At 48.2% G+C, this 17916-nt stretch overlaps 1 protein-coding gene and 1 long non-coding RNA gene across 2 annotated transcripts in view; one reads left to right on the forward strand and one right to left on the reverse strand.

The window, feature by feature from the left end:
* The window catches only part of LOC114067659, a 20272-nt gene extending 19879 nt beyond the window's left edge, over window positions 1-393 (reverse strand). Inside the window, exon 1 of the long non-coding RNA XR_003573441.1 lies at window positions 196-393. This is a non-coding gene — a long non-coding RNA (uncharacterized LOC114067659). The remainder of the gene's footprint in view (window positions 1-195) is intronic.
* An 803-nt stretch (window positions 394-1196) lies between these two features.
* Window positions 1197-17916, forward strand: part of WNT7A (Wnt family member 7A) — a 34774-nt gene continuing 18054 nt past the window's right edge. The window contains exons 1-3 of the mRNA XM_027903249.1: window positions 1197-1462; window positions 2317-2543; window positions 12899-13170. Of these exons, the coding sequence (XP_027759050.1) occupies window positions 1392-1462; window positions 2317-2543; window positions 12899-13170 (570 nt within the window). The 5' untranslated portion in view covers window positions 1197-1391. The remainder of the gene's footprint in view (window positions 1463-2316; window positions 2544-12898; window positions 13171-17916) is intronic.

Raw genomic sequence — 17916 nt, forward strand, 5'->3', positions numbered from 1 at the left:
CCCCGCAAGGGGGGCTCCGGCTCCTCGCGGGGGGGTCTCCGGACCGGCTCCTCGGAGGGACCCTGAGGGATCCTGTCATCGTGTTTTTGTTTTCAGAAAAACATTATCAGCAGAACAATTCCCGCACCACACCCCTGTTATCATTTAGGTAACCTCCCTGTTTGAAATATTTGAAGTGGATAATAAAATAGTCACCATATCCGTGTAAATTCCCGCAACGAGGAGACGGGATCCTCCTCTCTGCCGGGCCGGTCCCCCCGCCCCGAGGAGCTCCCGCAGCCCCCGCTCTGCCCCCTTCCCCCCCGTGGGCTCGGACCGCGGACACCCGACGTGAACCCACGACCACGGGGGCCCGGCAGGACCGAGCCCTGCCTCTGCCACTGGGAGATCAGTTACAAAACCACTGTGGGGAGGGCACTGCGTGAACACGGGGCTCGCTGTTGCCCGCTGGAGGCCGGGGGCGGCTGCCTCCCGCACCTGCCGGCGCCGCCTCTGCCCGGGTGCGGGACGGGGCGGCGCTGCGGGGATGCTCGGCTGCCCGGGGCTCACCCGGCGCGGGGCCGGGGAGGCTGCGGGGAGGCAGAGCGAGGGGAGGAGCGTCGGAGCACACGCATAAAACCGGCCCCAGGTGCTCGGCGGCCCCGGCGAGCGGGCGGCGAGCGCGGAGTCAAAGCTTTGGCCGCGGTGCGGGCGCGGAGCGGCGCGGGGTGCGGGGTGCGGGCCGAGCCGGGCGCGGCGGCCCCAATGCCGCCCGGCGGGCCGGGGCCAGCCCCGGGGGCGCCCCCCGGTGACAACCCCCGGAGCCCCCGCCGCGTTCCCCCGGGCCGTGCCCGCAGGAGGAGGATCGCCCTGAGCCTCCCTGCAGGCAGGTGATCCGCCTGCAATTCCTGGTTCCCCTTCTTCCCACCTCCCTGCCTTTCTTTCTCCCCCCCCACACCCCGGCTGGACAACTCCCTCCTGAGGAGAACACGCCCAAGTAGCTGAAAAAGAGAGAAAGAGAGGAAAAAAAAAAAAAGGGGGGGGGGGGGAAGAGAAGAGAGAAGAGAGGGAGACAATTCCCATTGAAGGTGGGGACGCGGCCGGCGCTCGCAGGACCCCGCAGCCCGTCCCGCACACGGCGCTCCTGTGCCAGCAGCGCAGCCGGCGCGGGGCTCGCAGCGCGGGGAGCCCCGGCGGGGCCATGGTGAGAGGCGGTGGGGGCTCGGCGAGGAGCGGCGGGCGCTGCGGGGCGCGGCGGGGGCTGCCCCGCTCGGCCGGGCGGCCGTGACCGCGGCACCGCCAGCGACGGACCGGCACGGAGAGGCACGGAACGGCACGGAGCGGCACGGAACGGCCCCGAGCGCGCCGGGCATCGTTTCGCGTGTTGGTCTGAGCCACGGCAAGCAAGGAATATGAACAGGAAAACAAGGCGCTGGATCTTCCACATCTTCCTGAGCCTGGGGATTGTGTATATCAAGATCGGGTAAGTAACTTTTTTTTTTTCCCTTCCTTCCCTCTTTCTTTTATAACAATCGCGCTCTCACTCGCGCTCAGCCCAACCTGTCCAGACCTGTTACTATTTAACTCGGGAAGTCTCAAAAAAAAAAAAAAAAAAAAAGGTGATGATAGTGGTGATCACGATTATTTCTCAAAAGACATGTAAAGCCCGCTCACCTCCGGGGGAGGTGGCGGCCCCGGCGATGTGCGGGGCTTCGAGGGGCCGGACGGCGGTCCCTGCCGGGGGGACACCCGGGGGTATGCCCCGGGCAGTTGGGCTTCCCCGCCCCGGCAGGCTGTCCCCGGTGCGGGATGTCCCTGCCGGGTACCTGCCGGCTACCTGCTCCCGCCTCCCCGCCCGGACATCCCTCGATGGCTCGGCCGGCGGAGCCGCCTCCGCCCGCACCGAGCGGGGCGCAGGGAGAGTGGCGGCGCTCCGGTCCCGCAGCATCCCCGGCCCGTCCAGGTGCGCTCGGTGCGGGAGGAGGCGGCGCGGCCCGCGGGCAGGGAGCGGGGGTTGTCCGCCTTCCCCCTCTCCCTCCCTCCTCTAACTGTTCGACAGGTTTGGGAAAACCCTCCCGGCCCGCTGTCTGTGCGTGGCCCGGGCACGCAACGCCGCTGCGTGCGCTTTAATTCACCGAGGAGGAAGTTTGGTCCCGCTCTCCTTATCCTTGCCTTGGCTTGGAGAGAGGGAGAGGGAAGCGACAGGGGGAAAGGCGGGTGTTTTCCGGGGGGCACCTGCCAAAGGCGGGCCCCGCAGCTCGGGAAGGCAGCGGGGATGCTGCGTCTGCCGCCGGGACGAACCTCCGCTCAGCCAGCTCTGGTGTCCTGTCGTTGCAGGGGTTTTTCGTCGGTGGTGGCCCTGGGAGCGAGCATCATCTGCAACAAGATCCCGGGGCTCGCCCCCCGGCAGCGGGCGATCTGCCAGAGCAGGCCCGACGCGATCATCGTCATCGGGGAGGGGTCCCAGATGGGCATCAACGAGTGCCAGTTCCAGTTCCGCAACGGGCGCTGGAACTGCTCTGCCCTGGGAGAGAGGACCGTCTTCGGGAAGGAGCTCAAAGTGGGTACGTTGGCTCTCTGCTCGTCGCTGATGGGCTGCCCCCCCGCAGGACGCCAAAAGTGGGCACCCGGGGGTGTGACACGGGGGCGTCACGGGGCACGGCTGTTGGTTTGGGGAAGATCAGCGGGATCACACAGCCCGTGCCGGGGCAGGACCGGCGCCTGAGCTCGGGCTGGCGTTACCAACGGGACTGACATCCCTGCTGCCTCCCGGCAGGGCACCTGCCTGTGGTTCACTCCCACCACGGGATTGCACTGTCCTCCTCTCACAAATCCTTTCCAAAAGGTTTTGCATTTGTGTGTACTTCTTCATGTACCTAGGGATGGATAAAAGGTTCTGGTCGAATGCTGAGCAGAGCTGGAATTACACTTCTGGGGTGCAGGCATCTCCATAGAGACACTGGCCTGATCTTCGTACCCAGTGGGACTAAGGTGCAGCAACCAGTGTCATTGTGAGGGATTCCAACCACATAAAATAGTTATCCCATAGCAGCTGTATCCAGTGCCCTCTCTCCCAGCAGAAAGAGCAGGTGTGTTCCGGTTTGAGGAACAGGCAGAAAATCCCATTTCCAGTTTCTGCGTTTTCGTGTACTGCAGCAGTACAAAATATGTCTTAATATATATCTTAAAATATATCTTAACTGAACCAGCATTAATAATGAAAAACCCAATACACAGCTGAGGTTAAAACTCTCGTACCCCCGTTCTGCAAAACACATAGTAGTGGACTTTACTTGTTTTTGTTTTTGTTTTTGTTTTTGTTTTTGTTTTTGTTTTTGTTTTTGTTTTTGTTTTTGTTTTTTGATTCCACAGCACTTAAAATACAAAGGCTGAGGAAATGTGTTTCCCAAATACAGGTTAGTCATTTTTAGAGCCACCACTGAAAGTTAATCACAGCACCACATTCTGCATCCAGAAGTTGAAGTTGAGCTCTATGCTTTCCAGTCTTGAGGCCTCCTGGTCTCTTCCCCATCTACAACGTGGCTGCATAAAAGCAGAAACCCCGTTGAACAACGCTCAGCGGGGTAGAAAACACGGCATTTCATGAGAATGGAGGAAGGGACTGAGAACAGAAGCAAGAAGAGCCCTGAGCAGCTGTGGGGAAACCCTCTGGACTGGCCCCAGGCACTGTTTGATCATATGGCAGGAGATGTTCTAGTACCTCCTTCCTTGCATTCCCATGAAATGCAGAGGTACAGCCTTGCCACTCTGCTCTGGAACTCCTGAGAACACTGAATGTGTGTTTGATCACATCAGTGCACACTGATATGTGTATTTTCCAAAACTTGGAGATATTTAGGGACAGAACAGAAAGAGAACAACAACAAAGCCCCACCTTTCAACACCTTTGATAATAAGAGTGACTCAAGCAGAGAAGATAAAAAGCCCCCTGCACAACATTGTAAAACATCTGAAAAAGGACCATTTCTTGAGATTAGCTCATTGTTCCTGTTCCTTGAGCTGAGCTCTTCCTGTCAGTGATGTATGCAAGTGTTTGCCACTTATGTCAGTGAAGAGTCCATTTGGATGGCTGACAGGTTTGGGCTCATTTAGTCTAAGAGTAACATTTCCTTAAACAGAAAATGTGAGAAGGGTTTTTTTTCTTCTCCAGCAAATCAGAAAACTGTAGAGTTATTGTGGTCTGTTGTATAAACATGCTCTCAGTTCCTTTCCTCCCTCCGAAAATTGAATTATTTAGCTAGTGGGTTATATTTAGGTCCTTTTAAAGAAAGTCAATATTAAAGGAAGTAGACTTTGATCTGTTTTTGAGGTGATAACTCTTAATATGTTCTATCTATCCATTATGAGCTAAGATGGATAGGGCAAATTCCTCGCTGGTTTCGGAACACAGTCAAGAGTTGAATGGCATCCAAATTATAAAACTCATTTAAAGAATAACCAAAACATTCAAATTTAAACAGGTTATATATTTAAATTTTAAAGCAAACTTTTGTAAAAATCACAGAGGTTTAAAATCCAGTGGTAGATTTTATTTATGCACAGACATTTCTGGGGTCTCAAGGGTAAAAGTACTCAGGCTCTCAAACACCACAAGATATTATAGTGTAACCACCCCTGCTCAGGTTGTCTCCCTGTTCTTCTGCTTCTTCCCTATCAGCAGGTATAGAAACCTTGAATATCTGACATAGCTCATCTTTCTATGGCTATAAGGAAAAAGCACGTTCTTTACAGGTCTCTCTTTCCCTTGGATCTCTGTCCGGGTGTGTTTTGGGTTACCGAGAATATTCCAGAGAAATAATATCTCACCCTGGTTAAAAAGGGTGCCATAAAGCCATAAGTCAAATCTGATAGCCACAAATAGGAGGAGTTCAGGCCTGAGTGCCTCACCCTAAATAGTCAAGAGCTGTGTGACATGAAGGACCACACACCCTATGGGAGGTGTTTCAAGGTGACTCTGCACAAGAACAGTCCAGGTAACCGTTAGGTAGAGATGCTGTGCCCTTGGTGCTTTTTTAATTTTAAACACAACTCCAACAGCACCTAAACATCAGCACCTTTTCTAGCATTTTGTATTTTTCAGGCAGTTGCATCCTGAGTTGTTACCTGGGAAGTACGTGGGGCACCTTCGTCTTGCCACTCGCAATAAAGTCAGTGAGCCACACATGAGCTCATCTCTCCCTCCCTGCCTCTGGAGTGGCACTGATGGACTCTCTCTATGATTAGGAGATGACTTCAGAATGACAGAAATGTGGCTCAGCCGGGCACGTGCAGTGAGCAGAGGCTGAGATCAATCTGGGAGGATGTGCCTGAGTAACTCTTATGCTAATGGGATTTGTGTGTGTCAGTCCATACAAATAAGTTCCCTTGGATACCACAGATTCTTGTGAACTATTTCCCAGCCGCAATTTTGATGACACAGCAAACCCAAACCTCTTCCAAACCAGGTTTCTTTACCCTTACTGGGTAATCTGCTTTATGAATGTTATACAAGATATATATAAATGTATATAAATGTACCCAAATGATTCCAATTCTCTTGTTGCCACTCAGGGTGATTCAGGAGGTGTGAGTTCCCCTCATGGCCCTGCCGTTGTGTGGCTGATCGTGGCACTCTGCTCTGTGTTTCTCTTTCCCTCTTTTTAAAATGGCAGCACAGCTGAAACACTTGGAAGTCAGCAGAGAGAGAGAGCATCAAACGTTTTCCTGTTCTAATCTGTAGCACATGTGTGATTTTTAAAATTCACATATAATCAATCTGCCAGTGGTAGTGTATTTGTAGAGTTATAGGAAGCAACCATTTAAACTCATCCCATGCATCCTAAAGCCTATTTGTGATCACAGGCTTGATTTCCAGCTCGTCACAGCCGTGCTTCCAACCAGTGCACAGCATATATTTCTTGTGTCATTTTATCTGGTTTGTCCTTCAAAAGAGAGACTCTTCCCTACTGCCATACTGTGGATATCCTATCCTGACAACTGGTGACAATAGTGCCAATAACATGGAGAGAAATAACAAAGTGACACCACTTTGCTCCAGCTGAGGACTGGGAAATGAGAAGGTCACCACCAAGATCCACACAAGGATGTTTTTTCTAGACAGTTCCGTAGACACCTTATTAATAATGTAAAGTCCCAAAGAGAACTTTTAAAATAACCATGGAGATGATGCAACGCTGCAGTTACAGACACACTTACCAACAGATACATTTGTTAGGGTGGTCAGCAGTTCTGTTCCTGGAGACGTCCACAGCCCACACCACGGCGTTAAAGCACGACAGACCAAGAGCCTCCTGCCCATCTCCCTTCAGCTGAAATGTGGTTCGAGCCTGAAGATCTCAACGACCAGTGGAGCCTTTGATAGAGTCTGAAACTCAGATTTGGGCTCTGATGATCACGGAAGGAGTGAGTGCTGCGGTGAAAGGCTTCTCATCAGGTGCCTCAGTGGCCCTTTTTGCAACCTTGTGAACAGGTGGGGAACAGGAACTTCTTGTGACTGTTTGTGACAGTAACTGTCTGAAATAACTGCCTTGGGATGTGCCTACACGCCATGGGATCTGGAGGACAGCACTGCATCGGCATCACAGGGCAGAAATCAAACCCCACTTTGCTTTTTCCCTAACTGAGCAGCCCTGCCACTGTTGAATGAGACTTCCCAAGTGAAAAAAGTACAACCTGTATCTCGACAAAGTACAGCACAGCACGGTGGAAACTCACTTCAGTGCACATCTGTGGGATCTGCACTGCAGAAGATGCGCTGGGCCCTGCCTGGGGGGGAACGTGGTGGCCTTCAAAGGACGTCACAGCCAAACCTCCTCCAAACGGGTTTTCATCCCCGTCTTACCCAAAGGCGTCGCTTCTTTGCTTCCTTTTGCACTGGGAAATGCTTCAGGATCATCACCTGGCGTTGCTCATCGGGAATAAGGAAAGCTGAAATCAAACCAAGGATCCACGTGGACCAAACTGGTCTCGGCCCTTCTGAGCACAGCTGGGCAGCTCAGCCCCTCTGCACGTTGTGCCTTTGCCTGGGGGATCGTTCCAGGTGGACCCAGATGCAACATCAAACCAGGAGGGGCTGTTGGCTTCCCTTTATGCACTGCACTGGACTGAATTTATTTATTCCATGTATTAGAATCAGCTTCTCTTCTACAGCTTGAAGAACGTGAAGGAAGAGGGGACATTTCCCACTCCTGCCCATTGAAGCAAATGACAACTGTCTGCCAAACCAAGTCCTTTGGCTAACTTGTGCAGTAGCTGTCAGGAATAGCTCTTGTTGGTATGGGAAAGAGAATAAAATCCAGGACATTCTCCTCTCTGGTCTGGTGGATTTAACAAAAAAAACCAGAAAAGATGAGAGTAAAACTTCATGTTGCCTCTGTGTTGTAGACAAACACTTTTGAAAACATCCCAGTACAGGTGGGTTCAAGAAAGGATTTACCCTTCAACCATTTCTGTAGAGCTTTTCCATTTGGAAAACTGCTGTGGTCTCGTGTGTCAGGTTTGAAATTCCGATTCTTTGAATTACAAAAGAACTGACCAAAGAAACAACCACTGGTAGAATCATAGAGTGTCCAAAGCTGGAAGGGAACCACAGGGATCATTGAGTCCAACTCCTGGCCCTGCACAGAACACCCCAAGAATCCCACAATGTGCCTGAGAGCATTGTCCAAACGCTCCTTGAACTCTGGCAGGAAAATCCCTGTTGTTTTTATGTTGGATGGAAGATTATCTGGACAGGCCTGTGAGAAACTAGGTTCTAGGTACTGCTGCACTACTCAGTTTGGTCAATATTTCGAGGCAAGGTTGATAAATACTCTGTTTTCTGAACCACTGGGTTGTGAATTTCCCAGTATATACAAAAAAAAGAAATTTTGTAATTAACAGGAGTCTTGCTATCTGCTCAAGCAAGAATCTGAATTTCAGTGCTAAGTTTCCAGCTCTTACAACCAGTTTTTACTGTCAGTGTCTTGCAGAACAGTTATTTGCAGGCAAAACAGAGGCCAGGCTGAAATACGGGCTGATCATCCAAACCTGAGCACGCTGCTTTATGCCAAAAAGTCAATCTTTCTCAGCAGGGACTGTCACAGGAAGATAAAACATTGCCCCAAGGTCACTGCAGTTGGAATTCCCATCAGAAGGTTTTCATACCTGCCTTCAGATGTGTCTTGTGAGTACATGTTCCAGAGAAACAGAAAGATTGCATTTTGAGAGAGAGGTAGGAGATCTCCCATCTCGGGGCTGTGGGGGGCTCAGAGCCCTCTGAAAAGGGGAGACTTATCTGAACTCCCAGAATTCTGGCTGTGATTTCTGTGATGCACATGCCTCCAGCAGTAACTTTATAAGTTTAAAGGAGGTATTTTCCAAAGTGATCACTATACCTGGAGTGTTTCCTCTTTGAGAATTTCATGTGCCGATGAAAGAAACTTCAGCTTGTGAAAGTGGGCAGTGACTAAACCCCCCAAAGTCTCAAATGCCTCTTAAAGAAACTCTATTTATTTTATTTCTTGGTACTAGTCTTTGTAAAACCACACTGCTGATTTACAGGGAACCAACCATTTCCAAGTGAGTACAATATTTTTAGGCACCAACTCCCAAAACTTTAAATGGAAAGGGAAGAAAAAAATAGGATGAGGATACCCCAATGATTTTTTTTTTTAAGCTATCATTCTTATTAATCACTCAGGCTAGGTTAAAAAAAGATAAAAATAAAAAAAAAACCTGCAAGACCATACATAGTCTACCAAGGAAGGAGGAGGCTCTTCCCAAAGCAGGCAGAGGATGAGTTCTGCTCTTCATTTTCCCTGCCTGTGAGTTATGACCTCTATAGAGAGATGGGAAGTAATGTGAGCTGTGGCACATAATTGGCAAGGTGAGCTGTGTTTTCCATCTTTATATTTTCCCCATCATATTTCAGCTCATGTCACTGCAGATAACTCCCTCTCTGACCCTTTGGCTTTAAATAGCAGAAAATACAACCTGTGTTTTCCAGTGAGATAAACAGAAATTTGTCTTTTTTTTTATTATTTCACAGCTTAGTCAATTTAGGAGGGAACTGATAGGGCAGGCCAGGCTGTTTAGAAACACTCCCAGATCCCAAACTGCTGAGCACCTACTGCCCTCCTGCAAGTAAATCCACTCTGTATCTTGCAGGCTTAGGCTTTGTTTTCCAAGAAACATCAAGGTGTGGAATTTTTTTTTTAAACCTCAGTTCCTGTTTCTGATCCATGTGAGTGAAGTTTTTAAAAATGTTTCAAATTTTAGGATAAAACTTGAAATAATATGAAGTTAGCCGAATTAAAACCAGAATGCAGCCCACTCTCTGCAGCTGATATAGTTGCTGATCAGCCAAAACCCAGTCTAGCAAACATTTAGACCCAGAAGCGAAGACATGCATGTGAGTGTTTGCAGGATTAACACTCCAAGGTGTTCTTGGGTTGTGTATAATCATACTCAGTGTTAGCAGAGCCTCCTGTCCTCGTAATATTTATGTTTGCACTGGGTTTTTTTGCCCGTGGTCCCCTTGTGGCATCTGTCACTCTGTGGGGGTGGTTGGCTGTGCAGAGCTCAGAGTCACACTCAAGGACGGCTTGGGAAGATGTGCTGCCCAGGGAAGGGTCTGGAGACAGGACTCCAGGGTTTTGGAGGATGCTTTGCATCAGCAGAGTGCACCTGCTGGAATTTTGGGAGCCACCAGTGCCAAACTATCTGCCATCAGAACAAATGGAGCTGCAACACAATGTACAGGATCACGGAATCATTAAGGTTGGAAAGGACCAACCAGAGCATCAAGTCCAACCTTCAACCAAATGCACACCAGAATATTTGAATCCCCAGATCCACCAAAGAGAACTATTAAAGATGAAAAGAGGACATTTTCCATGATCCTCATCCTATTTGAACTGTGAGGAAAAGAATGGGATGTGGAGGCAGCCAGAGATGAACCTGTTGGGTGGCAGTGGTGAAGGAGGCTCGGTGATTCCCTAAATAATTGTGCCCCAACACCTTACTGAAGCCCAGAAAGAAAGAGGAAGAGCAGGAAGATATTCATGTCCAACACATGAAGAAAAGCCTCCATGTTCACACAGCACTGAAACACTTGTTGGGGCTGAGGACAGCCCCAGGGGTGTGATTTGCACCAATCCTCCCATAAAGATCAACTGATTTGCTCATTATTTATATTTATAAATTAAATTTTTACTTTTAAAACCCCCATAGATTAAAGTCCAGTTGCAGTTCAAGGATGGATTCGGTTGGAATTGCGTGAAAGAAGATTTAATTCCTGGGTTTCCACACAACACACCTAGAAAACAGGTCAGCAAATTGCTCAAGAGACAGTTTGAGTAGCTCATGCCAATCAGCAGATTTTATTTAACTCTCTCCAAAAGGTCTTTAGTGAGGTCAGTGCTGAAAACATAGTTCACTCTTCCAGATGTGGTCTGATGTTTCTAATCATCTAGATAAGGTAATGACTGCAGATGAGGGGTTTCCACACCCTTCCAGTGTGGCAAACAGGAACAGTGGGATGCAGGTGGGACAAACCCTTTATCAATAGTGCACAAGTGCCAAGGTACTTCCTACCTGGACCAATTCTTCCAGACACTTGCTTCGTTTACCTTGAAATCTCCTAAATTTTCAAAAGCTGCTAAACTTTACCCCCATATGAGATAAACTTCTGAAATACTTTATGTAACATAATTTATGATCAAGCTTGACATTGGATTCCGATTCTTCTTGTACTAACTGGTTTTATATTCTCTGTGTTGCATTTTTCTCCCCTCTCAGAAGCAAAAGAGCTGCTCAGTCTTTACAGTATCAAATGTGTCAGACTAAAGTGATCTCCCAGTGGTTTTTATTCTAGATCTTAAAAATAACTTGTGCTGGAACAGAAATCATTCAATCAAAGAAAGAAAGGGAAAAAAACCACAAGAACCAGATGAAAATTTCTACTCAAAAATACTTTTTTTGACATCATCCCAGGTCAAACTTCATGAAACAGAGACCTGGTGTAAAGCACTGCTCCCCTCTGAGGGGAGAGACTGGGACTTCTTATTGTACCTCTCCTGCTTATGAGGGCATTTTTCATAGTGTTGGGCTTAAAATAGCGAGGATATGGTTGAGTATGAACTGGGGGAGGCACTGGAAAGCTGCCCTGGCTGGTCCTGGTGGCTGCACTCTGGAGTGGGACTCTCTGGCCTCCAGGGGCTCTGAGAGCACCAGCTCCAAAAACACCTAAAGCCTGGGATTTCTCTGCCACACTCCTATTTTCATAAAAAGCCACGAGTTCTCTAGAAAGCTTCATCTGCAAATTCCACAGTCACAACAATTCAACATTTCATGATTTTTTTTTTTTTTTTTTTTTTTTTTTTTTTTTTTTTTTTTTTTTTTTTTTTTTTTTTTTTTTTTTTTTTTTTTTTTTTTTTTTTTTTTTTTTTTTTTTTTTTTTTTTTTTTTTTTTTAATGAGGAGATACAAGGACTCCTTCGAGGAACTTTGATATTTGACTCCCAGTTCCTTCATAAATACAGTGCTTGGCAGGACCCACGAGAATGAAAGGGCATGAAGCTGTCTATTAGCAGCTTGTGATAATGTCATCTTGTTTTCCATTTTACTTCCTTGGCATAAGGAAGTGAACATTTTTTTATTAAAAGTGACGATCTAGATCGTGTACATGAAAGGGATGTAGCCAGGAATGAAGTGCTTGTAAGGTTTCTTTCCCAAGTGATTATTTTTTTGGTGAAATCCAATAAACAGCAGAAATGGGCTTGTTTCACGTATAATAAACTATTGCCAGCAGCTGAGGTCTGCCAGAACTGGAGAAGGGCAGTGGATCTTTCCATCTGCACTCTCCTAATCAAGAGCCTGATTCTGATCCTACTAATGCAAGGGCACATTCTGTCATTGGAGAAATGAGAGTAGGGGTAAGTCCTTAACAAACAGAAGCCTCTCATTAGAGCCTAATTGCAAAAAATGGTATTGGTTTAACCTCTGCCTCCCAGCCCTCTGGTGAGGCTCCACTTCACCTCCCTTTGGTCGTGGTACTCTCAACAGGTAAGGGGGTTTTTTTTCCATCCTGTGAGGAATTTGGAAATTTATTGAATTGAAATTTCGAAACTTATTTCGCTGAGTCAGTGTTGAAAATGCTGTGACACAATGTGAAAAAAATGTCCCAGTTCAGCTAAAATGCTTTCAGAACGAGATGTCCAGCAGAGGTTGTTTTACTGTAAAAAACCCTTTTAGCGTAGCATTAAATTTATAAATAAAATGCTACTTCTGAGATGATTTCAGGAATTGTTTGGATGATCCTCTGGGGCACAGGGTGTGACTCTTGGGAGTTGGACTTGATGATCCTTGTGGGTCTCTTCAAACTCAGCACATTCTGTGATTCTGTGATTCTGTGATTTTTTTTAAAAAAAGTCAAATATGGTTATTTTAGTGATTTCCCCCCCTCAGTTCCACCTCTTTTGTTTTCCTTCCTTCTTTTTTTTTAAGCTAAAGTTTTTGCCACCCCGCCCTTTTGCTCTAAAATTTTAGTTTGACTGCTTCTGGTACCATCTGGAAGCACGCAGATGAAGTTGCCTCCAACAGTGCTTTATCTCCGACTCCCTCACGGAGAGCATCATTTCAGAGAGCGAGCATCCACCAAAATCAATACTCAGAAGAGCAGAGACCTGCTTAGGCCTGCAGATTTATACCACTTCTAATAATAACTCCCGATGTCTGGTTCTGATGAACTTGCCTGGTTTTCTAACTCGTGTCCCTGTGTGGTATATAATGTATTTGTGGCACTTTTTCCATTTCAGGCATCGCAGATTTATGGCAGTTTTTACCTTGCAGCTGTCACAAGTTTCTGGCAGTTTTTACCTTTCTGGTATCCCATTTTTATGGCCCTTTTCCCGTTCCAGGGAGCAGAGAGGCCGCGTTCACCTACGCCATCATCGCGGCCGGGGTGGCCCACGCCATCACCGCTGCCTGCACGCAGGGCAACCTGAGTGACTGTGGTTGTGATAAGGAGAAACAGGGACAGTACCACAAGGAGGAAGGCTGGAAATGGGGAGGCTGCTCCGCTGACATCCGATACGGGATCGGATTCGCCAAGGTCTTTGTGGACGCCCGGGAGATCAAACAAAACGCCAGGACGCTCATGAACCTGCACAACAACGAGGCTGGGAGGAAGGTGAGTGACCTCTGTTCTCCACCCCGGGGTTGGAGAGGGCTTCCATCACCTCCAGTGCGGGAGAATCCAGTGCTTTCATGCTGGCATCATTTACAGTAGGCGAGGAGGCACCTCTGCAAGTTAGACAGGCTTGTTGGACCATCTGTCTGTCAAATGTTTGTCTAAATGTAACTCTTTACAGCGGTAAAAGGAAGAAAGCAAACAAACATTTTATCTGGGAACTCAAATGGTACTCATGATAAAAAGCTGCTACTGTGTGGGGGACCGGGATTCCCGTCAGGTTCAGACATGAACCTCTCACTCGGCTGGAAAGGGATCGCTTTCAACCCCACTCTCCCAGCCCTGCTCTTTGTGAGAAATGCTTCTTTTGTGGGAAATGCTGCAGCACAGGACCCCAGGCTGGCCCACTGTTACACCGTGGCACGGGGCTGGGTTTAGCACAGCAACATTCCCACCCCCTCCCCGTTCTTTGGGGCTGAGGAGCTGAAAGCAGGCACTGCGGAACCGGTGCTGGGGAAGGCAGGAACGCAGCTCCTGATGGTCAGCGGCAGCTGTTGCGGGTGCCAGACCCGGTGTGATCCGTGCCCCTCAGATCCCTGCGGGTCAGGCATTCCCAGCAAACCTCAGGGCAGCCCCAGTGGTGCTGTGGCTCCGGCTGGGAACAGCCAGGGGTGTCTGCGTGTGCTCCCCATGCAGGTACCTCCAGCGCTGCCTTCCCTGTGGGGGTGACCATTTTGCTGATCGCATCTTACGGGAGGAATGTCAATCCTCTGCTTCCTCAGCTCTCTGCTTTACCTTCTCCCATCTGCCCTCCTGTGCAATACTCCTGATTTCAGCATTATGTTCGTGTGACTTAGAAGCAAATGGGAGAAGGAAGTTGGGAGCAGCAGGTAATTTGTGGATACTATTTTCGTTGTGGTAATTACCTGTAGGCTCTGAGACATCTCCACTTACGCTGGAGCCAAGCAGATTGTATTGAAGAGAAGCCATTTCCACCCCAAACAAAAGCCCAGCCCTTCTTTAATTTAATGCTGCTGTGGTAGTTTTAGAGGTGAGGTTGTGGGGCTTACCCTGTGTAGTACCCCCAGTGCCTGTGTCTGGCTCTCTGGTGCAAAAAACTTGCGCTTCCACGGTAGCAAAACTGAATTCTGATAATAACTCAAGGATTAACCATTAATATTTGCTAAACAAATGATCTGAGATCTTTATTGCTTAGCTTCTGGTAGCTGAAAAGCTGGGTAAAGCACCAACGCCCACAGCCTGCTCTACTGTACAAGCACAGATCCAGTGAAGTAAAAAAGAGCAGAGGAGTTTCACCTTCGTGGGAAAGCTACTTCCTTGAAAGTATTTGATAGGTGCTGGCAGTAAAAGATTCCCAATGAATGACACACCAGCCCACACCAGACTGCAAACATAGATGGAACTGCCTGCTGGCTATAAATTTGTCTCCCAATACAGACCTGAAAGATACAAACAAATAGAAAAGCTGCATTTTTTAATCTTCATTCTCACCCAGGCGTGGACCTGGGGTAGAGGAGGGCTCTTGGTGCTGGAGCTGGGCTGTGAGAAGGCAAAGCATCCCCTTGAGGACACGAGCTCCTTGTGTTTCTCACCTTTCTGTGCACAATTTGCTGTCCTGAAAGCTTGTGCCTGGAAGATCCAGCTCTCCTCATTGTTACCTGGGAGAACAGTGGTGTGTGCTATCTCTGGCCATCTGCCATTTCTCCGCCAGGCTCAGGAACTGCTCTGATCTCCAGATATTTGTGCGCTTCTTCCTGCGCCCCTCACAGGGCAGAATGACTGATCTTTGTTCGAACAAATCTCTGAAACCTCCGGGGGAAAGAAAGAGTAACAGGACTCAGAGGAGGATTGTTACTCCACTGTCCTGGAGAGAATGAATAAACGATGTTTTTGCTAGAGAGGTTCCTTTCAGGCTTTGCTCTTGTGTGAAAGATCTCAGTATTTAGAGACAATTGGCGGGGGGGGGGGGGCGTTATGGGTGTTTGGCAAGCCAGGTCTCTCACAACCCAACTCTTTCACAACAAAGACAGTCTTGTTGAGAGGTGGTGCTCTCCCTTTTGGAGCAATAGGGATCTTATCAGCCTCCACACAATCTATTTGTGCTGGCTTTCCTCTGGGCTACAAATTCTTGTCTAGTTTTGCTCTCCCGTGCCTAAGTTTTTGATGATATTTATGCACTTAGGAGACAGACTGGCACCTACTAGTCTTCCAAAAATAAACCAGGTGTTCAATTCTGATTGATTTGTTACCTCCACCCGTAGACACCACTCCACCATCCAAAAGTCAGTCCCCTCTACTACTTTGGTCTTGCAAGGCGAAGCTGTGCTGTGTGTTGTGCCCACTCACCTCTGGAGAGGTCCTTCTTCAGGACCACAACCAGCTGCAGGGAATTCAGGATGCACTCTAATAAAGCACAGGTCTCTCATGATCTAGTTGAGATAAGATGAGAGTCTTCTTAAGAATCACTGGTGAATTCATCTGTTCCATCTGGTGAGTGAGGGGTGACAGACTTTGTACTGCAGCAGGCAGGTCTGCTGGGCTTACTGGGGAAACTGGGCGTAGGTAGGACTGCACGGTATAAACCAACAGAAAACCTCCAGGAAAAGCCTGATCCGGGATTTTTGGAGATCTCATTCAGGACTTTCCGCCTTCTCATAGTTTGTTTTAGGCAGATACCTCTCTGCTTCCTGCAGTGCCATCAACAGTCTCAGAACATACGGAATACATGACTCTGTCAGAGCAGGAGAACAGTTATCCTGGAGAGTGGTCACGGCCCCAAGGCTGCCAGAGCTCAAGGAGCTTTTGGACAATGCTCTCAGGGACAGAGTGGGATTTTGGGGTGTCCTGTGCAGGGCCAGGAGTTGGAGTGGGTGATCCCTGTGGGTCCCTTCCATCTCAGCGTATTCTGTGATTCTACAGCCTGTCAGCTCTTTCCAAAAATGAGACAATTGTCAGATGTGGAGGATTTTGAAGGTCACAGGTGGAGAACACCCACCTTCCTTTGCTTAACAGCTTTGGTGGTGCAGTGCTTGAAAAACAGTGGTGTGCAGGCCCAGGCTGCATGAGGAGCACTCCCTGAGAGTGGGGCCACGTCCCCATTCCCAGCTGCTCCCACACCCTGGACCAAAGGCAGTGATGCCAGCGGCTCCTGCAGCCATAAGCAGTTTTCCTCACTGTTGAAGGACGGGGCTCTGCTCCCTGTTTCTCTCTCTGCCCCGGTGACAAAGCACCAGGACTCCCTTTTGTAGCACAGCCTCAGAGTTCCCAGGCTGGGTGGAAGGGAGGGGGCAGAGTTCAGAACAGGGGTCGCATCCACCCTACGAAACTGGCCCCAAGCAGCCCGAGAAGCCTCACCTCATTTGGCAAACCTATTGGAGAGCAGCTATTTCTGACCTTCAGAAACAGAGTTTAGGGTGTCTTTCCTCTTTGAATTAGTATTTCCTGAAATGCTGATTCACTGCAGGAAGAAGCAAGAGTACAGGGAGAACAGGAGGAGAATTCATAACAGCTGGGTCAGAAAAGGGAGATAAAGCTTCAATTAATTTAAAGGCATAATCCTGCTTTGCCCTGCAAACTTCCATGTGAGGGGGTTATAATTGCAAGACTGAATTGTCTGTTAGCAAATTTGTCTTCTCGAGTATAAAGTTAATTAAATTACTGTAAGTAACACAATAACGTATGTCTGGGAGATATTTATGCTCCAGGAAATAAAAATGTTATTCCCCAAGTTATTCTGCTAAAAAAATAGCAAAGCAGATATTGAAAGGTTTTGCGTATTTTGGCTGTACATTTTCATTTTGACAGCGTGGCAAGGTCCGTGACCACACTGCTCTCTCCTCTCTTTTTCTCTGTGACATTGAAATTCCACGAATGGCATCTTGCATCAGCGTTACATCATATTAAGTATAATGCAATATTATGAGTCATTGTTATAAATCATGGGCACAGGCTGCATTAGAAGGCTTTTGCAATTCAAGAGCACATCAAGGTGGATTTTTATTCAGTGTTCTCCTTCGGAGGCAGATGTAGGTGCACTAACTTTGCAATGTCTCTTCAGCCTCTGAATCAGGAGTGTTTCAGTTTTCCCCTTCAGCTCTAAGGCTCCCAGGGGATGTGCAGGACATGCCCAACAGAGCTGCTGCAAATATCAAAGCTGGGAGAACCCAGGAGGTGTTTCTGAAATGGATCGTGCAATGATCATAATCGACTGAAGTGTTTAGCATTTTAACCTTTAGGGAAAACTGTAATAGTGCTGAAGTGACGCTTGGTTTTTGGAAGGTACAGAGGTCAGGAGTTCTCCTAAGCTACCCTGTGAAGCCCACACTTAAGACACTCCTCACTTGCTGCACCTCTGACCTCAGGAGGACATTGCTGCCATGGAACTTCCCTGAACATCATCCTCTCCTTGCACAGAGTGCAATCACCACTGCAAGAATTAACTATCTCTAGAGGAGACAACTGTTTCTACCTTGTTCCAGACCTTTCTCTTTAACCAGCCCCTTAGCCTGACTGCCAAAAGCAGCACAGAACACAAGGTCTCGCAGATGAACCACTTGAAAGGTGGGGAGCATCATGTTGGAAAAGGGACAAGGTTAGTAAGAGGCTGTTAAACAATTTAACCTTTATAATTCTGAATACAGGCCTGAAATTCTGGAGATTCAATAGTTCTGCCTGAACTAAATCCTAAAGCTCATACACAGAATCCCAGAATATGCTGAGCTGGAA

This window comes from Empidonax traillii, unplaced genomic scaffold (assembly GCF_003031625.1).
Source record: "Empidonax traillii isolate 1590-97213 ecotype Southwest subspecies unplaced genomic scaffold, ASM303162v1 scaffold947:size350189, whole genome shotgun sequence".
NCBI classification, from domain to species: domain Eukaryota; kingdom Metazoa; phylum Chordata; class Aves; order Passeriformes; family Tyrannidae; genus Empidonax; species Empidonax traillii.